The sequence below is a fragment of the Athene cunicularia genome, assembly GCF_003259725.1.
Source record: "Athene cunicularia isolate RWA chromosome 19 unlocalized genomic scaffold, athCun1 chr19_part1, whole genome shotgun sequence".
In the NCBI taxonomy this organism is placed as follows: domain Eukaryota; kingdom Metazoa; phylum Chordata; class Aves; order Strigiformes; family Strigidae; genus Athene; species Athene cunicularia.
Genome location: NW_020799124.1, coordinates 7,858,536 through 7,882,893, shown reverse-complemented (window position 1 = coordinate 7,882,893; position 24,358 = coordinate 7,858,536). Strand labels below are relative to the sequence as shown.

The window sequence follows — 24,358 nt, the reverse complement described above, 5'->3', positions numbered from 1 at the left end:
GTTTTTAAGATAGATAATTACTGGTAGATACAATTGGGAATCACCTACTTATACTAGAAAAACATTCCTGTCACACGAATATGCACAGTGCTTCTGGACGGAGAGGCAAGGGATGAGATGATTTATTATATCAACTTGTGTCTGTAAGAGTCTTCTCATTCCAGCTGTTCTATATTACTGAAGTGCACCGAGTGCAAGGTTTTGCTGGAACAACAGAAAATGCAGGTGGGGGACGAATATCACACCCCCGAGTCATGCAGATGCTAAAACTTTTTCATGTAATTTTTGCCCCTCCTGATGAGGGCAGAGTTTGACACCTTGCCCTCAAGTTCTCTTTCTACAAAGGCTAACATGATGGAAACAGAAAATAAGTGGCTTGTCACTTCATCTCAATGTCTATGTGACTGTGGTGCCAACAACACTGATGCAAAAGGAAACCATTTTCATTAGTTGTTAAAACAGCAGAAGCCTGTTTCACTTTGGCTGCAGCATCTCTCTGACTCCCACGCAGGAAATATTCATGCAATATTCCACATAGGCAGAATATGTCCAGTTCCTAGAAGTCCAAATACAAGAAACTGTAGCCCATTTTAGGAACTATGCTGATCTTCAATTATAAAAATGAGATGCAGTCTGCATTCATGTGTAATGCTGGGCTACAGTTCCTAAGTTCTTTTCTTGCCCTTGTCCCTAGACTTTCGATGATCTTTGGTAAAACAAATCCTTCCAGTGTGTGCCTCACCCGTAAAACAAGGCTAATGACCAACAGGTGAAAGACAAGGCATTGCTGTTATTTCATGGGCAACCTCCTACATATAATAAAGGTACCTCTGAAGGGCAAAATTTGTTATTATTGGTTTCTAAATGCACCTAGGCATATTTTACTATGAGAAAAATAGCCACTATTCCACTTCTGTTCTTTTGCACCAAAGCAAATGAGTCAAGTGGCTTATGAAACTAGCCACATCACTGAGATGGAGAGGGCATGTTGCATATTCACAAGAGCTTCAGATTGTTTTATTTACACTTTCATTGCTAGAGGCTGTGAAATGGAACAGAATTCAATTTACCAAATACTCTTCCTGGTGCAATAAGTTAGAGGATTTCTCAATTAATACATGGAGCTTATGTATAAAAGACAAGAGGTTAAGCAACACTACAGTGCCCAGTGGACCATCTGGTGAATATTAGGATTGTCAATAAATCACGAAAGCACCAGTTCATCAAGAAAATTCCTTTTCAAACCACTGACAGAAAAAAAAAAAGAAAAAAAAAAAAAAAAGGATTGGAAAAAGCAATTTTCATCTTTTATAAAAACAGGAGCATTAAATAACTTTAATCTAATTTCAATTGTTTTATTGGTTCTCTTCTGATGACCACATGGCTTCACATACTGTATGTTTAGCCCTTTGTCTTGCACACAAAAGCATTATGAAATAACTTGGTGCATCATCTCAGGAGAAGCTCATCTCTTTCCTTTTAGTCTTTCTCTTCACCATGGGTGATAACGTAACAGAGGTTCTTATAGTCCAGATTACCAGAGACATCTGGAGGGAAAGCAGCGAACATCTGTTTGATCTGCCAAGCAAACAGGAGATAAGTGTTACAAACATAGAACTGTGGGACAGCAACATGTACTGCTTTTCATTTTCAGCCCAGTCCAGCTCCCTCTGCCTTGATCTGTTAATCACTACAGAAAATTTTTCCTTGCCTTCAGTAAAACTGAAGAAGGAATTAGGACACAACTAGTTAATACAGTCCTGCTAGAATCCCAGCAAGTTCCCTGTTGAAAAGAGCTCTCCCTGAAATCCAGGTAAGCCCTGGCCAAATAATGTACTATAGTCTGCACTCCAGTCTGTTCTTGCCATGAACCAACTCCACTCAATCTCCTCTAAATTCCTCCTAGCCAGCAGAATCCATGTTCAGTCTCACACAAACCACAAACTCAGTACCTCATTTCAAAACTCATTTCAGATTTCAAACAAAATAACTCTCACAGAAATGGGAACCAGATCACCGTCCCCACCCAAGCCCACTTGGAATCTAGTAAATTTATTGCCCAGCTCACCATAGGAAAGAACAGCAAGAGATAGGCCACGCTTACTCTTGTATGGAAGTCCAAAGAATCTGTTTGACTTTGATTTAGCCATGGAGTTATTCAGAGGAGATGCACTGAATTGTTCCTAATTGCTAGAGCTGGCATCAACCTTCTTTCAGTCTGGATTTCAGCTAAATTCATGCATTTAAAGCGGGACAAATGCTTATTGCTGAATGGTAGATGGAGATAGATCCCTATTTTGAATAAAGAAGGTCCTTACCTCTTCTTGACTGAACCGGTCTGCCTGTGTCATAAGCATTTCTTTGATGCTGTTCAAATAAAATGAAATAACCTGATTAAAGGGTGATAATGGCACATGGCAATTCAGATGGCAAGACCCTTCCTGAAGTTGCATGGAAGAAAATCTGTGTGACCGCATAAATTACAGCTGTTAATCCTTACATGATACCGTAAGAGATTTTCTGCGGGCACCCATCAGTGTCAATGCCTTGCTCTGCCAACTTATTTTGCTTTTGTGACATTTTATAGAGGTTTAAAATTGTTTAAGGTTATTACGCTAATTGAAATACAGCAATTTTGTATGCTTAACTTAAAATGGTAGGTTTTCTCACTTGCTGTTTAAAGTTTGGATCACTTAACAAAACTAAAAGACAGAATATTTTCTGTAAAATGTGAGGATGAAAGGAACAGAGCATGAAATGAGAAAGAGGACTTGAAAGAGAACTCCAGCAACTATTCCAAATCATCATCTGAGAATCTCTTTATTTGCATGCAGTCATTCCCAGAGGAGACTGTGAAACTGCATGAGACCTGTTGTATGTCACGGTACAATGTCTTGATCCGGAGTTACAGCACTGTAACAAGGAGCTTATCCCACACACAATCTGCATCCTATGCAATTACATCAAAGAGAATATTTTTGGGACAGCCTCTCAGCTGATTTACCTTCTGCTTTCAAACCCATTGTGGGAAGTCAGTTGAGCGTGTAATTTTTTTTACCTAAGTTTATAGGTGAATAGAAAAACCAGAAAAAATGATTACTGTTTCTAGTCTAACCCTTTTAGATAAAACGTCTTCATATTTCACCCAGTTACTCATGTGCTGAGGGCAGTACATGCGCAATGTGCTGGAATATCCACCAGCATGAACTCAGTTATATCACATAAACCTCCCTTTCACTTGCACTAATCTTTTCCCCTTCCTGTAGAAGAATTCCTATACTAATCTCAAAGAGTTTGCATTCACACTGAAGAGGCAGAGCTGTCTTCTTTTGTCACTACCAAAGGTATTTATACGTTATCGGGACTTTTTTTAGATCAGTAAAATGGACTATAAACCTGTGATAACAAATGAGCTGTCTGTTGTACAAAAACAAAAACTGAAACAAGTACAGAAATCTATTTTAGTTTGTAGATTTGGAAAAAAAACCCAACAAAACAACAAACAAAAAAGGCTGCTTTTTTGAAGAATTTGCTCTGTGGAAGTGAGAGCAATAGCTCTTCTGGAAAAGGCCCTTTCTGCTTTTTAAACTGAATATTTATTTCTGCTTTTTAAAGTGAATATTTTAAACTAACTATTTATAATACAAATCATGCCTGCACAGGAACACTTCTATATGAGCAAAATTCACCTACTGTGGATGCAGATAGTCAGGCAAAATAGTAAAGCTTTCCTTTCTGCTCCCGTGCACCATGCATCTCGAGTGAAAAAAGTTACACAGATCAAAGCCTAGTTTTGATGGCAAAACCACGACTGTACTTCCTCATATCTCTGACACACATCTTTCCCCCAGTAAAAGGCTACAACAGGGATATAACCCCATTTGTGTAAGAGGCATATACACTTCTGAATCTCTTTCCTATTGGGCAGGGCTCATTCGGAAGGTCAGAAAGGGAAAACTGAAAAAAAAAAAAAAAGTTTCTGTGTAGTGAATAAGGATCTTACCCACAAGGACAAGAGTGAAAATATCCATGCAAGTTTTAGGAAATACTCTGAAGTCACAGATAGAGCCTGAGCTATTGTATCTATTTCTCCTGAGTTACTTTACCGCTGTCTTTACTTAGGAAACTCTTCCATCCTCTGTTTCTCTCATATTGCCGTTTCTGTTTTGTTATCCTGGCCACTTGTTATACGACTGCATTTTTTGAAGTAAAATTCTCAAATGATCAGTGGGTGCAAGAGTAGAGAGATTATTCTCATCAGCATAAATTGATTATTGGATATATGTGCACTGGGGCAAACAGCATTAGCAAATGTAAATAGGAAGTGTGATACAGGAAGGAGCTTGGTGAATTGAAGGAAGCACTTACAGCAATTTTGTCAGAAGTCACAAATAAACTTCGTTAGCAAACAGGACTACATTAAAAAGAGATCTGGGCACTATGTGTCTTCTATTCACATGCTTAAAGTATTTAGGAGAAAAGAAAAGATCAAATATCTAATTATAATATTCTGATGCACAGTCCAGTGGGCTCTGGCACACTCATAAGGAAGGAGGACTGAGTTAAGGATCTATGCACATTTTCCATTATTTATTTTATAGGGAAACGCACAGTCACAATTTCCAAAACTGGAGATTATGCACTTTCTTCTTTGTGTATCTTGTTTTCTTCTTTTCAAAAACTATTTGCTTCTCAAAAAAACCCCAACAATCAGTCTTCTGTACAAAAAAAGAATATCCATTTGCCTTGACGTAGGAGTCTCTATGTTATCTCTTGTCCTCGGTCACATCAATTCCTTCTACAGTTACAAATACTTTGTTGCATTCTTACATTTCAAAACCTTTTTTTTTTTTAAATTATCTGTGAAACATTTTGATTTTCCACTGGGTTTGCCCTTTCTACAGTGCTGTTTTGGAGAAAAACAGGTGAGTTAGAATGAGCAGTGCTCTACAACTATGATGAGAAACATCATTAGTTCAGCTGAACTAATCTCCAAAGGTCCAGAATGCATGTAAACTCCCTGGATCCATTTTCATCTCATACGAATCTGAAAAGTTTTGTTGGCATCAGCATTAGACACAGTTGATGTTGGCCTGACTCACTTTGTCCAATGAATGGCATTTAGGACTGAATCATCGAACCTTTCCAAACACTATGCCAGTTTACACCAGCTGAGAATGTGACCTAAAGCATTTTCTCTTTTTGACATCATGCTATAGGAAGGATTTTATGTGTGATATAACGATGCAGACAAACAAAGTCTGTCATTGAATTTGGAAGGAAGTTATAAACTCCTGGAGCTTCTGGAAAGGTTAGAAGACTCCATCCCAGCTACCATCAGATGGACTAAGTGAGTCATTTCCAGACTGGAGGTGAAAACACGCAGAGGGAAGAGACATAAATATCCCCAGAAGGATGTTAACTCCATGAACACAAAAAGAAGTTCTGATTAAAAGGTCAACATGGCTGGTTTTGCAGAGAAACATCCCAGGGTTTTTTAATATGGAGAAATATTATTTATTAACGTTAACTGTCATTTTGAAATGGCTGTATGAGCCAACATAAAAATTATTTCAAAACCTTCCAATGTCTAAATTTTGGAAGCATATGAATAGAAGTTAAACCTCAAAGACATTCACAGAATTGATTTTATGGTTTGTTCTGTAATGATCAACATTACCCTCGGGTCTAATAAGTAAACATTATGCTCTGTTGTGGTGATGAACTAAAACAATTGTCTAATGTTAGCAGTGCAGTGGGGGTGGGGACAAGGTTGACCTTTTCCACCAAGGAAAAATAAAAGTATTTCTCTCTCATCTCTATTTTGGAGTGTGATACTGCATTCCTAATTTGCCCCAAACTCCAACTGGCTTTCAGCATCCAAGGAATGTAGAACTGGACAGAGACTTGCAAGCTGCAGATTTTGTATGCAGTGTATTGTTACAGATAGTGGTGGGAAATATAACATTTCATGGGTTTTGTATTATCAGAAGGATGTATTTCATGGTTGTGATTTCACTACCGCGTGATCTGGCCTATTTGGCAACAGGCTACATTTTATTCTGATTGTTTGAGTCAGTTCTGATGTGTTTCTCTGACTGTTCTTCCCAATATGTTTGGATAATGTTAACCCCCAAACAATCAGGATAACTGTTAACCCTCTGTTCCTTCTGATTGTTTGCTACATCCACTTGTGTTTTAATTAATTTGGAAGTTCTTTAGTGAAAAGAATGTATCTTTGTTTTTATTTTGCATATTGAGTACCATAATAGAACTCTCGTATCCACTGGGGTACTGTCATAGAAAAGCATATTGGTAATGGAAACAGATATTGTACGTGAATTTTGTATTTTCAACTAACTTTCATGAGACATCAATAATTTCAGATAATGTCATGGAAAACTCCACCTTAGAGGTTCTGGTAAGAGGTTTAGCTTTTATTTACCTTATCAAAACATTAGCAGAATGAATTGATGCAAATACAATTTTGTAACTCACGGATCCCTAATAAATTTCCTGTACATATTAGGCTTTATAAAATCTACCTGAAATGGCTGCTGCAGTAAAGGTATAGACCCCAAATCCACCAAGGAATTTAAGCACATGAGTAAATCTAGGCACACAAAGCATTTCACTGGAGCCATCGGTCAGACCTCCTCGTCCACTGCCCTGATTTGATATCATTTCTCTTCTTCGCCTGAAGGCCTGCTTACACCATTCTGGCAGTGCAAGGAGGATTTACATTTGTGCAATTAGCACTTAAAGTCCTTTTACCTTGCTTTGGTGGTGTAACAGGTTATGAATACAAATTAGGTCCTGCCTCCTTGTTTAAAAAATACCCATATTGACAATAATTTCCACGTTATTAATAGTATTATTTGGCTTGGCTCCCACCATATCTAGTGGAATTTTGCAGAAAATTATTGTCTAGAAGCAGAAGGCTCAAACGGGAAACACATAACAAGGAAAATGTCCTCACAAAAAACATGTCCCGGAGTTAATTAAACTGATCATGTATTTAAAAGGGGACTAGCTTCCCCACTTTAGTCAAGCACTCCGAGAGCTAGGCACCAGACATTCATTTTAATTTTACATATGGAGTTAATCTACAAAGAGTCATGTGTTGATTTATATCCAGACCTTCAAAAAAGGCTATCTAATGGCCTACATGTGATTATATTTCCGTTGCCTCTTACAATGTCTGAAGACAATAACATCTCTTTTTGGTATACAAATACATTAATACAATAGTCCAGTCTTTTAACTTTGGCTTACAAACCTAATTTTGTCTGCCTGACGGTTCCTCTGTCTCTTATAATACTGTAAAAAATATAGCTTTTAAGCAGTTCTTTAAACTTGTGCAATTATTATTATTGTTGTTGTTATTATTATTATTGTTATTATTATTCTTTTAAAAGGATTTGAAATAAACTTACTAGTCTGCCTTTATGTGGCCTTTTCCTTCTGGGTCAAAAATCTTAAAAGCATTCAGAATGGTTTCTTCTGGGTCCGTGCCTAAAATTAATGAAATATAATTTAGAAACCTGGATGTATTTCTATAGTTGCCGAATACTCGCTAAGTAATTACATGCACTTGAAAACAGTGCAAAATAGAGAATTCTGCAGTTGTAGGTTTGAAGGCTCCTTAAGTCGGCAGCATTTGTCATGTCAGATAAACAATAGAGGTGAATAGTTCAATGCTCAGAAGCTTAAAAATAATAACTCATATCCATTCTATGTCTGCAGGAGAGAAAACTTCCAGGAACTGGTCTCCAATATCAGTACCCAGAGGATTAGTGGCTTTCAGAAATGAAAATATAACAAACTGTTTCCCTCACTGCCTTCCTTTAATCTTGTACTGTACGTTCCTTGTAAAAACACTTTTTGATGTTACTTGTTCTTCACTATATAGAGAGGTTGTTATTTCCCTCACTAAAGGAAATGGAGCTCATCATAAAATCAGAATGTCAGTGGAATGCAATGGAAACAGGATGATCAATGTAAAATGGTGATCTGCACTTACGTTCTGTAGCACGTTTCCACTTAAGTATCTCCTCATTAAGTGTTACTTATAGAAACGGGTGGTTTCAAGCACTAGACTATGGCTCCAAGATTTTGCTTCTGCTCTTAGCTGGGCCTCCGACTTTTGCTATGACTTCAATTTCCCTGCTCTTCTGTTCCCAGCAGTAAAATGATAGTAATAGTCTTTCTTTTCTTCCATCCTTTATCTGTCCCATCTATTTGGACTGGAAAAAATCTGGGTCAGGGACTAGCTTTCACAGTGCCTTCATCTTGGCTGGGGTTTCTGACTGTTCTGTAATGCTGCAGATTCTGAGCACAATTAGTTTCAACCCACACCAAGGGATATGCTATATACTCCGTTTCTGACTGTTGCCCAGTATTTCAAAGTATTATGGTAGTATATATAATGCAAATCGCTATTTATAACTGTAGGAAACCAAATTTACAAGCATGTAGACAGACCCATGGACAAATGAAGCTACTTGGGATGCTAAAATGTTGAAAACATGATTTTAAAAAGGTAATAACGTGAAGAACTGCAGTTTCAAAGTTTGCTTCAAAGTTTGGCAGAGATAGAACCAGAATAGAACCCAGCCGAGGCTCCCTGCTCTGACGGCTGCATACGCTCCTGAGGCCGCCTTAGTGTTCTTTGTTTACAAGGTTTCACAAGGATTAGTATTAGTAAATATCTTAGTGGATATAATAGTGAATAAACCTAAGGCTACATGGTGTCCTTCTTATGACACACCGGTCATGTATTATTTTTTTGCAAAGCTGTAGGCAATGTATTCAAACTGCAATGAATGTGTGATCAATACAAAGAGCATTGGTATTTAATGAGTGTTTTGATTGTCCCATGAAGAGAAGCGTCTTCCAGCACCGAGGAAAGGTCTGCATTTTAAGTAGTCACCACTGTGTGGGGGATTTTTTTCCTTACTGTGTTTTACATTTTCTACTCTGTCATATCCTTGGACTTTGGCTTTGAAGAGAAGCAATGCAGCAGGCATTCTTTATTGATTAGCTGGTAAATAAAGTGGTTTCTTTGATGTGCGGCATCTCTGTTTTCTGTACAAATTGTATTATTCTGACTCCCTGTAGAAACAGCTCCATGTGGTTGGCATTAACATAAACTGAGTTTTGTTAGCTGTTCATCTGGCATCATAATCTCAATATATAAAGCTAAAGCTCATCCTGAAAATCCCAGCTTCCCCTTTATGACAGAAATCAATTACAGCACAACAAATTTTACTTAGAAAGCACCTTTCACCAAATTCTCTGAGTGGTACTTAGCTAATAAAGAGTGTTGCAAAATTGCCATATCCACTTCCTCTAGCCCTTTCTCCCTTTCTAATTGCACTACAAAGGCTCTTCATCCCAATTAGTTTTGATTGGGAATGTGCAGTCTTTTGGCTCTGCTTCCTTTGCATGACAAACCCAACCAGAAGGGCATGACAAGCACAGCTGTGATTTTCCCTTCACCAAATGGAAATTAAAAAAGCCCTCCTCCTCTGCTAGTAGCCAACAGGAAACCTGCAGACAAGAGGGGTATGCTTTACCATTCACCTTCCTGTGCTGGCTCTGCTTTTAGGCCACACAATTGGCAGGGCCAGACTCCTTGCCAACTTCAGCAATTATAAGGGACAAGAGGGAAGAGGGGAAAGGAAGAAGAGCTAATTTTCCTGCTCTGTATGACCATAAGCATCACAAACAGACAGGGATGGGTATCAGGGCATCCCACAAGAAACAGTCACATAGCCCAGAAGGAAGATTATGGAGAAGGGCACTAACTACTCTGCAAGATGTCATCTGGAATGCAAAGGTGGAGGTACCACAGTGATCAAGACAGATTGATGTCTGGGTAAAAAAATCTCCTCCTCAGTCAGTCTACAGGCCTCTCCATCACCTCTTACGCTCCCCAGACATGCTGTGTTCCTAGTGTATTTCTTTGAGAACCAGCTACATTATTTCTTTCTTTCAGACCTCTCTATTTTCTGTTCCAAGCATAGAAAGCTCTTCACTGAAATTGTGCTCAGCAATATAAAGTCAGAATCCAGCAACAATAGAATAAATGTTTATACGAAGATGGGATCAGATTTTTTTCATTTTTCTGTTCATTAGTTAATTTAACAAACTTCTGGAACGTGCTTGGCTAAAGCCAACCTTGCTTTGAAGGTCAAGGCTTTCACCTATCCCTAATGCATATAGGAAGCTAACTAGAGGTTTCTCTTGGCCTCACGGTCCCTCTCTTGCAGTTCCTAGCCATTAACAGTATAAGACATAAAACTAAATTACTAGCTCCCACAACTAATTCAGTACCCACGTTTTCTGAACTCCCTACAGTGACCCCTATATATTCTGTGGCAGTGGGCAAAATCCCTCTTCCTTATAATTGTAAATCCACTGAGATTAAATTATTTCAATTTATCCAATCCATTAAGTGAAATCTTCATCCAATGGCAAAATCACTATTGGCCTCAAGTGGAACCAAGGCTGGGCACTGGGTTACAACTAATACAGCAAATGAGTGAAGGTCACATTGCTCCTTCATGCCCTATAACTGCAAGGAAGATGAAGAGGTCATGTCTGCATAATGAGCCAAAGGAGTGCAGAAAGTTCTTTTGTAGAAATACTGAAAATACTTTGAAATCACCTAACACTGGGAGTGATACCACTATAGCATGAGCAACAGATTTCAGCCTAGGAACCTACTGACGGTGAATAACTCATCTGCACTGTGCTCCAGGCTGCTGTGATTTCATTACTTTCTGGAGCTCAACTTACCACTTTCATGTTAGCTTATGTAAGCTGAAATCACATCTTTGAATTGTCCTCTGGACCATCCCTTAGCCGCTTTATACTTCAACTCTGTCTGCAAAAATGGAGATCACTCCTTGCCTTTAAGCATTGTTCTGTGGATACATTATTATAATTTGCAAGGTGCTGAGATATTTCAGTGCTGAGGATCTTTGACAGATACCTCTCCAAGCCCCCAAAGGTACTTACCTTTCAGCTTTTCCCCAAACATAGTAAGGAAGACAGTGAAGTTAATAGGACCTGGCGCCTCCTTCACCATGTTTTCAAGCTCTTCATTCTTGACATTCAGACGACCTGCAGCAGAGATCATTTTTCATAATAAATCACAAATTGTGTTTCAAAAAATGATTCCCGTTCATCTCCTCCCACTGGGGAGCTCAGGGCTCTGTGCAGCTTTGCTAATAACATGGTAGAACACAATTCCAGAATACCCCAGTGTAAAGTAAATTGGCACAGTCAGCTCTAAGATCAAAGGGTGACTGAAGGAGTAAGAAGGATAAACAATACGGATGTGGCCAGCAGTGGACAAAAGAAGAGGGACTTCCAAATAAACTGTTTTTCTTTCTCTTTTCTTTTTTTTTTTTTTTTTTTTTTTTTTTTTTTTTTCAGTCTTTGCCCCCCTGTATATTGAGATGCCTTTCTGAGTAGAGGGCAGATGGATGAGTTGAATAGTCATATCCCTTCCCCATCCTTGTGCAGCCCTATCCCTTCCCCATCCTTGTGCAGTCCTATTGATGATAATTTAGACCCTGGCAACCTTACTCAAATTGAGTGGTAATTTGCTGTGACTGTACTTTATAGGCATTGAGGGGTTTCACTGAACAGGAAAGGTATCAGAACTTGGCCTTAAGTAATAAATATTTCAGGCTAACAGTAGCTACAGGCCAAAGTTTGCAAACCTCGTTGTCACAATAAAGAGTTCAGGAGCTTCTGCTCTTTGCACTGACTCTGCTGGCGTCTGATTCCACCCCAGGGAGCACTAAAGATTCTTATCAAACTCTTTTTAATAGGATCCAGATGGCAAAAGCCCAAATGCGTACATCACTGTTCAAGCCTCCAATGTTGCAACAAGGATATAACTCCAGGTTTGGGATCATGAGCATTTTGATTTTTTTCCTTTCCTTGGGAAGATTTGCTTTAAGCTGCTTGATACTATCAGGATTGTGATGCACATGGAACGGACAATACCTAATCTCATGACATGCACATTCCACCCTGCATAAATGCACAGAACCTCACATGAAGTCCTCTTACTTTTGTGTGGGCAGAGGGACAGCTAGGGCATGACAACAACATTAATTGGTAGATATTGCATGGCTCCTAGATGAAAAAGGTGCAGCCTGTGAAGCCTGGATTCAGAGGCAAATCAGAAATGCCTGGCATGGACCCTGCTTGGGTGGGCTTTTTATGAAATAGTTGTAGGGGAGGAATCAGTGCCTTTGGAGAGTTGCCAGCTGCACAGCTCTGTTGCACCCACCAGAGAGTCCCAGAGAGACCTTCATTTTGCTGCTGAAACGGGCTGCTTAGGAGACTTCCCAGCTGGAGCTATGTAGTAAGACAGCAGCTACCATAAAGGAGGAAGATCAAACCGAACAGGTTTCATTTTGCCTCCTGTGTATCTCATTATTTCCTCCACTATAATTCTAATACAAACTTTTCTCGTGTGCTTGAAGTTTAAACTGTATTTCTTTTATTTAATTATTACTGCCAGTTTACCCAGTGCAGCAAATGTGTCTCTCAAGTCCGCTTTGTCAATAAAGCCGTCCCTGTTCTGATCCATGATGGTAAAAGCCTGTTGGGAGGAAAAGGAAAATTTATTGCCATTGCCATGTTGCACTGGACAGTGCTACAATCACAAACATCAGTCCTGGGGGGTATTATAATCGTGCTGTAAAAAAAGAATATTTAACTTCCTTTGATTCATCCACATCATGCCACATCATTGCACTTTCCTCACTTTCAACACATTACTGTGTCTTGGCAAGGGGCTTAATTAAACCCACCCAAACTTCTTCTTACTAAATTAATGCTCAGTGCAGCGTGTAGCTGGGCTGAAGCCAATGCTGGCAGCTCCAACCAGTCAGGCCTTAACCCATAAAAGTTTGATTTAGGGAAGCCTTACTTAGGGAGGATTTAGTCAGTGGATTCTCTGTGTGTTCTGTGCCTTTCCCATACCTCGTTCCTTTGTGCAGCTATCAAATTCCGTAAAACATTTAATTACTGTGGATATCTCTATCAAGCAAAAGTCAATTTCTTCTAGGCCTTAAAGTGATCCATCATAAAGAGAGAGCTGAACTTTCAAAGGTGTAGAGAAATGCAGGTTTCACAATATTATTTATTCAAAGTTTGTTTCCCTTTCTAATAAATTGTATCCTTCAGACTGCACTATGTGCTCTGACTGACCTTGATGTGTTGACCTTAAAAACTTCTTGTCAGGCAAAATTTAACTTTTGATACTAAAAATCCAGTTATTTTTCTGCTTTCAGCCTATACACAATTTATGTAGTCTGACCATTATTTACCAAGCCAGCTAACTGCCTATCTATCTATTTACATGTCTGTCTATTCACTGCCATCACACTTTTAATTGATTTAGAAGGATTTTAATGACCTGAAATTCTCCTGGTCATACTAAGGGGAATATTAGTAGAACCAGGCATGTCTCTGAAGCTGCTGATCTGTCTGACATGCACATCAATATGAGAGTGTATCTTTACAATCACCAGGAATTATTCTTACTTCAGTATTATTATAAAAGACAGTGTTCTCCTGAGAATACAGCTAGTCCATTGCAACTACAGTAACCTGCAGATTTTTAAAGTCTACTGCTCTACAGAGTGCACTTCTTTCCATGATCCTATTATATCAACATATATTCATGTCGTTTTCTAGTTTCTTACAAAGCCCCACTGCTCTCGTTCCAGTTTGCCCACGTGATTACCTGCAGCATGCATGTTCATAACCCTTCATTTACCTGCCAAGCCATCATCTCATAAAAAATTAAGCCTGGCTCTTTAGAGCTGCTTTCCCTCCTTTTGGGAAGGTTTGGTTTAAATGGTGATCCCCCGATTTGGAAGCAAAACAGCAGTGCTGAAACATTTTCTAGTGAGCTGGTTGAAATCTCTAGGTAAAAATGTGCTGATCAAAACCAGCTTTTCAGAAATACTTGTTCCAATTATGCCGTTTTTAGACACAACATGGTGTTGGTTTTCACTGGACTACTCCAATGCCTCATGATTTTGCTGTTACTCTGCCACCATCCTCCCAGAAATGCTCTTAGTATTATCTCATTTAGAGTTGATCAAATATAGCATTCTGACCAGTTCTTTTTGTTGGTACATCTTCAAACAGTAGTCCTTGGAGAAAGTAAAGCTGGAGGTTCATAGGATATGGAGAAGAGGTGGGAGAAGAGTGTTAAACATGTTTCCATTAACTGTGGGGAAAAAGTCAGTGGTTTCAATTAATTTACCTGGGTCATATTCACAATCCTTTGCATGAGTTTTCAGTCTCATTCACCACTGAGCTTTACTGGTGGGAATCCTTATGAAAAGTGAAGTTGAAAGCCGCATGCACAGAATGAAACAGTAGCTATTGATTACATTAGCTATTGCTTTAGAGATGTGAGTTAGCAAAAATGGGGAGAAAATGAGTAATTTAAAATTACAAACCAGTGAAAAATGTGATGGCCTCACAGATATTCTAGAATGTCCACCCAGAAAAAAGAGCATAAAGTCATCAAACAAATCATCTGGTTTTAATATGCTTCAGCTTTTATGCCAGCCCATTAGATTTACTATCTCACAAGTGACTGGTCAAGGGATCTACAGGGCATGGTAATACCAAATTCTTTGGGAGCTAAAAGATGCTTACTTAGTTAATCTCAACATGTTGTTTTGTTTTATTGGTATTTATGGAGAAAGTCAGATGAGGGCTTCTTAGTTTTTTTGTTTCTAGTTTGTGGGCAGTATTAGAAGGGCACAGAAGAATATTTTATATTGCTATTGTGGAACAGTTCACTAATTAAAGCCCTGGTTCAATAAGGCATCTCTATTCACTTAGAACTATTCTTATTTAAAACACCACTTAAACTTAACTTTAAACATGTGCTCAAGTGTTTTCCCAAATCAGGGCTAAAGAGGATGAGCTGATAGTTTGCCTCTATTTTGGGGCAGGGGCTTGGGGGCTTTTCAAATAAGTCTAGAGCTTGAAACAGGAGAGTGAGGGGAGGGACAGAAAGAAGGAAAGAAAGAATGAAAGAAAGAAAGAAAGAACAAACAAACACACAAGGAAAATTATATACCAGCCAAACCCACAAAGATGATTCAGAAAACAACTGTGTGTTCTATTAAAGCAGATGGAGAATTGAATGAGGATTACAAACAAAACCTATGTTATTCATTAGCAATGACAGCAGACTGTAGAGAACAGCAGAGTAGGGACCAACCTCTTTGAACTCCTGGATCTGGGTTTGTTCAAACATAGAGAATACATTGGAACCACCTTCTATCTTCTTCTTTGCCTTTTTTGGAGCCTGTAATACAAATAAGAAGATCAGATATGTATTACTTTGTCTGTTAAGCACCCACAAAACCAAGTCCCATCTTTAACAGAAGGTAAAATACATACAGTCAAGTAATACAAGAGCATTGTGTTTCGTTATGACAAGGTTTACATTTCAATCATATATATATATATATATATATATATATATATATATGAGATAACAAAGAATGCTTTAGTAACAGATGAATCTCTCACTGAGGCTTTTTGCCATTTTCTTGAACTGGCCTGGAACCTGACAGCTCAGATAAACAAGGACAGCTTGACCCTGTGCTCCCTTAAAAAGGTGAGGGGCCCAAAGTGTGGCTCTGAATATCACATCTGGTCCACTGCTTGTTTCCCCAAGGAACTGCCTGTTCCTTGGGCAGAGTCACCTGTGCCAGACCGTTTGATGCAGGAGACTGCTCCCCCTTCCACAGTGGCTTTTCAGAGCTCTTGTACTAGGGCAGGAGTGATGCAAGCTCATAGTTTTACTTGGAGATGTAAGCTAGAATTCCCAACCTGCTGTTCTCAAGAAATACAATTCAGGTAAGTGGCTACAGGTCACTTCCAGTCCCCATGCAGGGCCAGGCAGCCAGACTCAATATGAGGCCCTATATGAAGACTCGGTTCAAGGGCTATTAAGGGAAATGATATCATTTCCTACTCACACGGAAATGTTCAGAAGTCTGCTCTGTCTCAGGTTCTTCCTACATAGGGACACTTCTACACTTGGACAGTCTATATTCTTGACACTACACTACATTGCCTTACTAGCCCATATCATTTTAATATTCAAGATAATAATCTTAAATAAAAGGGAGGGCCTGATTTTATCACTATTCTGTATCTGAAGACTGAGACAGGGAAAGACTAGGGAAAGAGCTACAAAGATATCTAAGAATGTAATGATCACTAAAAATCAGTCAGAACTACATTTCATGATATATCTCTAAATAAGGGCCCAACCAGCTTGCCTAAGACAATACAGTTCTTGTTCTGCAGTAAAGAATAAAATCTGTGATTCCTAAGGATTACAGATATGTTTTAACCACAGCATTATCCTTACTTGGGGAAGGATAATGAGCTACATCGCCTTTTGAGTTCCCTTCGAGACAGATTATTTTTTGCTTTACCATTTTTACTTTTAAACTTCATCATCATAGTCCCACCTGGTTCTCATGTCATGGAAAATTAGTCTTACTTAGTTTGGGCTATTCTGTATGAAACAGAAGGCAACTTCTACTGTCTCCTTTCATCAAAATAAAAAAGCCTGTGAAAGTTCAAATTCAATACTGATTTCAAATATCCTGAGGAGCAGAGCAGCTCAACGAAATATTCCCACTTGACTCTGTTTGAAGTATACATTGTCTGATCAATTTAATTTGCCAGGCAGATTTCCACACTTATCCACCCTGGTTTAGATCCCAGGTTGAAAATTAGGGCTGTGGTAGACACTCCCCCACATACCCACACTTCAGACCTGTCAAACTTCAATCAGCTAATGCAAAGCACTGAAATCTGGAAATAGGAATGGAAAATAAAAGAAAAATGTATTTGTAGTGAGGTTAAAAACAAGGATAGAATGCCACCACAGGCATGGAAAAAAAAGTGAATAAGTGGAATGTTTAATGAATTCAGAAATATTGATTTTGGAATAAACAGATTCCCTCCTCCTCCTACACATGAAATAAGTGTTATTTTGAACAGTAATGGGCAATCTTCCATGTAACGTGAGGTGCCTGGTGGAGGTTTTCAACACTTCCAGATCGAATGGAAATATTAAGAACAATCCTGCGTATTTACATGTATTTGTTCCCTGAGGTAAAAAGAAAGCAGATGTTACCCAGCGGAATGTACTGCAAGAAGCTGTCTGGGGGAACTGACCACAGGGCACGGGGCTGGCCTCAGCGTTTTCCGATGGGGGAGGAAAACTGGTTCTCCTGTGCTCACATATCTGGTCTTTATGAAGATGAAACATGCTTTACCATTCTCATGCTCTGCTCTGCTGCGACCAAATACAGCATCAATATTGAGCATGATAAATATTCCCCATGCCAGCAAACAATTTACATCTTTTTAAGTGAGCACCGCAATGAAGGACAGTGGGCTCCAGCTCCAGATTTTGTTAACTTTAGATGCCAAACACTGGCAATAGCTGCATTATTCTTCAGTTCAGTGGGATCTCTGTGCTGTAAGGCTTTAAGCAAGGATTGTAACTCTAAGAAAGGATCAGATAAACCCAAAAGCTGTAGCTCAGTATCTATTAGAAACAGACCAGCAACACAAAAAATCATCCAAAAGTTTCTTTACATTAGTGAAGTCCTATTCAAGGTACAAAATATTGAAGAATAGTTTTCCAGAGAACAGTCACTGTACTAGGAGAAACGCATCCTGGCATTATATTTGTTCAGTTTTATTCTCTGGTTAGTCAACTCCAGGGTTGATAAAGGAGATCAGTGGCCATGTTACTCAATTTATCTTTAGTTTTTCTGCCGAAGCTCTGGGTGTGGATCCTATTTATGATCTGCTCACATGTGGAATGGGGCTGAGACCACCAATACATTTCACAGGGGCCAATGAACAGCTGTTGGATGGGAATGGCTTTCCATCACCAGTTTCAAGATAAGTCTTTTGGCATTAAACGTACAGAACATCTTAGATTATCAGTCTCCCATTTGTTGCATATGCGGTATTGGGAATAATTCATCTGCTCTGAAAGGCTAGGAAATGCACAAGCACAGAAAGAATCTGCACCTTGGTTTTGCATGACTGGTGGGTAGGCAGGCTCTATGAAGACTGAGAGATAAGTAGGTAGAGGAGGAACAAAATACAGTACATTGTCACTGTCTTTCTGGTGGGTAAGTTAAATTAAAAGACAGCTCTAGGAGCACAGAAATAGGTCTGTGCTGCTGTCTGAAAACTACAAACCCTCCAGAATTTTTCAATTAATAGAACCAGGATTCTGACTCTCAAGTATCTCTCTGAAAGAATGGCATAGTAAAAATAACAATAGAGAACTGAGCAAACATATGGTTTCTAAACTGTCAAGGATTTAGTAGGTGACCTACAGAGGATCAAGTGGGTGACTGACACATCACTTCTGTCTGCCTTGATTTCCCCATTTGTAAAATGCAAAGTGTGCCAAGCTGCACTTTGCAAAGATAGCTGCTCTATCTTTGCAACATGTGCTCTGAGACTGACATACAAAACATGCCAGATGAGAAACTGAAGAGCTGAGGGTCCCCTGGGCTCGGATTCCAAGGCCTCAATAGCACAGCAGTGAGAAGAATGTTGCAACAACTGAACAAGCCTATTAATATTCCTGCCTGAGTGTATTAATCATCCTATTGTGAAGAAAACAACACTTCACTTTAGAAGAGAAACCACAGGCTTGTCGCATATCACTCATTTGTCTTACTAGTGTTAACACTCTCTCAATTAGCCTGGATTTTAAAGGGATTTGGGATTGTTTTTTGTGTTGGGGTTTTTTTTTTGTTTTTTTTTTTTTTTTTTTTTTTTTTTTAATGGTTTGGTTTGGTTTAGAAGATTTAAATGAAAAAATGGAGCCATACCAAAATCTGGTCCCAAGAAAACTGTTGAACCAGACATTTACCATGAGCTGAGTTTCCTTCACTGAGGTTCTTTATATTTTTCCTCTCTGGCAGTGTCAGGGAGCCAGAGAGAACAAGGATAGTGCAGTAACACGGGTAGGCAGTGTGTGCTGCCTTCACCTCTCTGGATATAGGAATAGGGATTCATTTTTTGTATGTTGTGGGGCAGGAGGGAAGTGTGTATTCAAGTGAATCAGAGTGAAAAAATCTCTGATTTCAGGGTGACCTAGAAGGAGAGGGACAGGGAATCACTTTATATCTCTACATGCAAAGGAGAAAGAAGCTGAAAATACTTAGTTCTTACTTCAGAATGTGAGGTGGTTTTTACCCTGATAAATTCATAAAAGGCTGGTGCTAGGGCAGGTCATGACACATAAGATACGAAGGAAGTGACACTGGATTATTGCAGAGCTTTATCATTTCAGCTCTTCAGTGAATTCTGAATACAACCCAGACAAGTATGGTAAAACAGGCAAGTTGCTGCAAGATAAACAAAGGTTCAGCCCCATTACTGGTGCTACTCTGCACTGACTGCTCAGGTGCACACTTCTACCCTTCAGTAGGTATGAAGTAACCAAACTCTATCAGCATTTTCTGCAGAGCAAGAACGCCTTCACAGGCACTCAGGCAAAATGGGCAGCACTCTGCCAGAAGCCACATCTTTGGTTTCGTTTGGGAAGGTCAGTTCCCTGCTTGGCCCACCATGCCTTAAAACACCCAGAAAATACTCTTAATAACTGAAGATGACACAGTTTGATATTCCTGACAGCCAAAGTTGAAACACAAGCAAAACCACTTCCCAACTCAGCAACTTATTGTTCTTTTAATTGTTTTACCAGAGAAGACACCAATGGATAAGCAGGTCTCTTGGGAGGGAGTCCTTCAGAGAAAAACAGCGGCATATGCTATTAAGAGCCTGATTCTGTTGTCTTGTACCCTTATATGTTCATTCAGCCCAGGGCGAACTAGACATAAGATGCTACCAGCTTTAAATTGCACTGTTTCCCATTTTATACTTCCTTCCTCTGCAACTACATCCGTGACTACAGAAAAGACAGAATCATCCATCATCTTGCTCAGATTCTGTCCCCTACTGTGATCCACAGTATGATGTTAACTCTGAGTTACTATTACTTTTTCATCCATCACACTCTCTCCTTGTTTTTCATCCACTCTGGGATCTCAGTGCTGACATTTCCTGTCTTTGCATTTTTGCTATCACTGAATCCAGCTTCTGAATCAAAAGTTACATCTCAGGCCCATCCAAGGGATTTTTGCAGCACTGGCCAGGATTCTTGTTGATTATTGTCTCACTAGATTGCTCTGCTGAGATAATTTACACTATATCTCCACCAAAGATCCCAGCTATGAACAAGGCACCCTTTCTTAGCGTGGTTTAGGTACTTTTCATGGCAGGTGAGCAGCATAAGGCCAACCCAAGTGCATGCCTTTGAGGGAACAGTCTAGAGGAGCAAGCAACATAAACTGCTCTAAGGGCACAATTTGCATTTCAAACAGGTAACAGCCTCAGATCATTCAAATAAAAACCCACGTTATCAGAACTGAGAAACAGAAGATCTTTTTATTACCTACTCCACACTCACAAACAGATCCCTCCCTTCTCATCCTCACTCCGTTTTCTGTGTAGCCCCAGCCTCCCACACACCCACACAGACACACACACCTTTGATCCCTTCTAGATACAAAAATCTGTTGGACTGCATCCTCCCCGCTTCACGCTCCCGTACACTAAACATTCTCCTTTGCCCCACATAAAATCCTTTCCCCAACACCGTCTCCTTTTTGTCTTGCACAGATACACAGAGAGAATGCGTTATCTCCCAAAACTTAGCTCGGAACAGCAGATAACCTCTCCAACCGCAGACTGCTCAACCTCTAAGACACAAAATTCACCAGCTGCTTTCCCCGCTCAACAAATTTTCTTCTCTGGCATACACATATCCTCCTGCTTCAGATGAACAGTCCCTGTCCACGTACGCAGTCCTCTGTGCTGGCGGACACACACCTCTGTACACATACATGCCTGTGCAGAAGCCGACACAAACACTTCAACAGTTAAACAACTGGCCACATTTTCAGCTAGTGAAATCAGCATTGCTCCACTGAGGTCAGTACTTGTTTCAGTACAGGTGGTACATTCCAGACAGTTAAGCAGGCTGCAAAACACATTTGATCAGAATGCAATCTATTTTTGGGTACGCAGTTCCCTTCAGCATACAGAATTTGCTACAAGGTGTCACTGGAACTGAATAAACAGGAATGTTTGGGGAATTAGAAAAGGGTTTCCCTCTCCTTCCTTCCACCTCTCTTCTTCCCTTCCTTCTCTCCATCAGCACAGAGCAGGCGGGGAGACATCACAGACCCGACTTCACTGAAATTCCCGGGAATTAACGGAGAGCCGTAGACAGTTCTCAGAACTCCATTCCACAGCACTTGTGTGGTCTGCTCTTGTTAGAAAAATTATCTCCCTGAACCCTGCCTCTCTCACTCTCATCAGCCCTGTATGTCAGAGCCTAGTAGCACTGGCTGACTTGTAATTATTTTTTACTATGCTGCTTTGTCTGCACTAATCCTTTGAAAGTAGCTTTACTGCACATCTGAAATATTATGATGCTATAAAACCTCTGTAATATTTATAAATCCCTTAAGACATCATAAAGAGAGAAAAAAACCTCCCCACAGAGTTCATCTAGCATAATTACATATACATTTCCCTCTGATTAATAAAAAATGATCACTTCCTTATGTAAAGATATTCTTCAGCTTTCTTTCATTAAGGCTATTTTTTCTTTCCATTTTAAATCTGTTTCATGTCTCCCTGTATAGTAAGGTACCTCAGAAGATATTTTCCCCAAACAAAAGGCACAATGAAAAGAACCACCACTGAGAATCCAGTTGAACTGGGAGCAAGCAGACAGATTAGTCTCAGTATATTTTCACATCTCCTAACTTAAGCAATTTCACCACAGAATGTCCTGAATTATCTTCAAACATACAGTATCATTGTACTAAATAGGAGGGAAGAAAATTGGTAAATAAAATTTTAAAAGAGAAGGGAAAAAGAAAATCTAAGACCCAGCGCTTGCCACCCACCCCTCAAAAGGGCTTGCTTAGACTTCAGTGAAGCTGATTAAAGGGAAACCTGTAAACCCACAGATGAAGAGGCATCCTCAGCACAAGGCACTGCTCACTTCTAAAACAGTGGTGAAGAACATGATTAGTGGCTTGCATGCTCAGTGTGAAACCACCAACACTGGGCTTGCGCTGACTGAAACTAGAACCTAGTTTTGTGCGTGGATTTTAGAAGTGACTTTGAGTGTGGTTTTACCCTGCTCGGAACAGCACTTGGATCACATTCGTCACCTGCTTAAATGGGATCAGGTTTGAACTAAGCTTTGAGAAAGCTTTTCATATAGAACTCCCTCTCCAGTGTTCTCCAGAATCAAATATTCCATAGCCCCAGGGAGCCACAGGGCAGCCTGAAAAGGATCTGTGAGAAGGAGAAAAATAAGGAAAGAGAAAATAATCTGCTGCTTTTTTTTTTTTTTTTTTCTAATATTATTGTAGTCATTCCTCTGAATTTGCAGAAGACAAAGATAGAGCCCAATCTGCCTGCTGCTCCTTAGGCAGTTCTTTGCTCCTTGGAATCACATCAAGTGCACCATTGGTGCAGAGGTGGCTGTTGGAGTCCCGGAGCTAAAAGCCAACAGTGAGCAGGGCAAAGACAAGACACAAAATTTTCTGCAGTACTTCCAACTTCTCGCCACCGTCTCACAAGCTATACAGTTATTATTATAGAGACATCCCTTTCCCTCACTCCCCATCACACCGTAGCAGACCGTAGCACTAATTAACACCAGCCGTGCCAGTCACGGCTGCCCTAGTGTCTTGGAAACAGATGCAACAAGCTCTTCCCTTCAGCAAGTACATCTGTGTTCCCTACCTTACTCATTTGTTAAACACATGCAGAAAAGTCCTTGGAAGTTCACAGCCCGCTCTGTGGGATGTATCTCCATTCTGGATGTGATACTAACTATGAGATTTCATGGGGTCCAGTGTGGTCATTACTGCTTTGTTTGAACTGTTGGAATCAGAAATAAATACAAACGGAGGAAAATAGACAGACATGGGAAAGAATAAAACCTACCATACTGCTGCTGCTCCTTCCACCCCTTCTCTGCCAACTAGTCAGCCAGCAAACACAAAGCCAATTGTCTCTTTATATAGTGTCACCAAGGAATAAAAATATGCCTGCTCCAAGTTTAGACAATAGATGTAAGGTTGGAAAAGTGCAGTAATTGGATCCCAATACCATTCCAAGCATCTGTTCCATGCATGGCTTTTGCTTTCACAGAAATAATGCAGTAGATAAGTATAGAAGGCAGTTGGGATACAGCTGTACAGCACTCACAATAAGCTAGAGCTGAAGGGGCTTTCCCATGTACTTCTAAATAATGAACACAGGGCATGCACTAAAAAGATTTTAAGTGGACATGGCATCCTGAAAAAAGCAGAAAGAGAAACACACTCCTCGAGAAAATGCAGAGGAAACTAGCAATAAATCCCAGCCACTGAGATATTTGGTATCTCCAGAGTCTGGCACATTCATTCAGAGCTCCAGAAAAATGACTGAGGTTCTGCATAGGTGCATATAACCGGGAAGGATGCCAGAAAAGCACTGCTCTGCAGATGCCAATAAAGTAACTCAGATCAGCTCTGTTTTCCCTGAATCTATCATACATGCCTGAAGTCCAAGGGCCAGACCTCAAGCTACTGCAAACTATGAAAACTCACGGACTTCAAAGCATGAAAAAAGAGAAGTGTAGCAATGAATATGGTGTTGAGAGCAGGAGAAAACAGAAGGCAGCATAGGAACCACAAGGACCGTGTCTCCCAAGGAATGCTCATGGACATTAATGCATACACATTCCATCCGATTCATAAATCATGTTTGGCATTATCACAATGGGCCAAAACGTTAACCAGTACAAAATGCATAATTCCAAGGACATGGAATTGTATTTCCTAAAGGTCTAATGCGTGTCTGTGAGAGTATCACAGGAACACCGCTGCATTAAAATCGGCAGCAACAATACATTTCTCAGGAACATACACTAGGATCTAAAATACGTGTCTATATCGGTCTCAGGAACATACCCTCGCATCTGAAATACGTGTCTGTATCATCACACTAACCTTGAGTCACGAAAGGGCTTAACCAGTCAACTGAACTTTAGGACAGACAACATTCGTTTAAGAATCTAGTTGAACGAGGACCTTGTTCCTTCTCCAGGTCCAGCCCCTTGCAGTGCTGTCATCTCTAATCTTAGATGTGACTGCATGCTCTT

The 24,358-nt window shown here is 39.8% G+C and overlaps 1 protein-coding gene across 1 annotated transcript; it reads right to left on the bottom strand.

Annotated features, from left to right (window-relative positions):
- Window positions 1-1,045: 1,045 nt before the first annotated feature.
- On the bottom strand, window positions 1,046-23,341 carry MYL10 (myosin light chain 10). Its single transcript, XM_026861503.1, has 7 exons — window positions 23,158-23,341; window positions 15,281-15,367; window positions 12,553-12,628; window positions 11,026-11,130; window positions 7,437-7,515; window positions 2,319-2,367; window positions 1,046-1,578 (listed from the first exon to the last, which is right to left on the bottom strand). Exons 1-7 carry the CDS (start codon window positions 23,158-23,160, stop codon window positions 1,480-1,482), a joined length of 498 nt encoding a protein of 165 aa, XP_026717304.1. The 5' UTR covers window positions 23,161-23,341; the 3' UTR covers window positions 1,046-1,479.
- Between the last annotated feature and the right edge of the window lie 1,017 nt (window positions 23,342-24,358).

Excerpts from the sequence above, each read along its gene's own strand:
- MYL10 (XM_026861503.1), bottom strand. Across the intron at positions 12,629-15,280 it reads AGATCCAGGAGTTCAAAGAG|GCTTTTACCATCATGGATCA; the intron begins GTTGGTCCCTAC and ends TCCTCCCAACAG. Across the intron at positions 1,579-2,318 it reads ACCGGTTCAGTCAAGAAGAG|ATCAAACAGATGTTCGCTGC; the intron begins GTAAGGACCTTC and ends TTTGCTTGGCAG.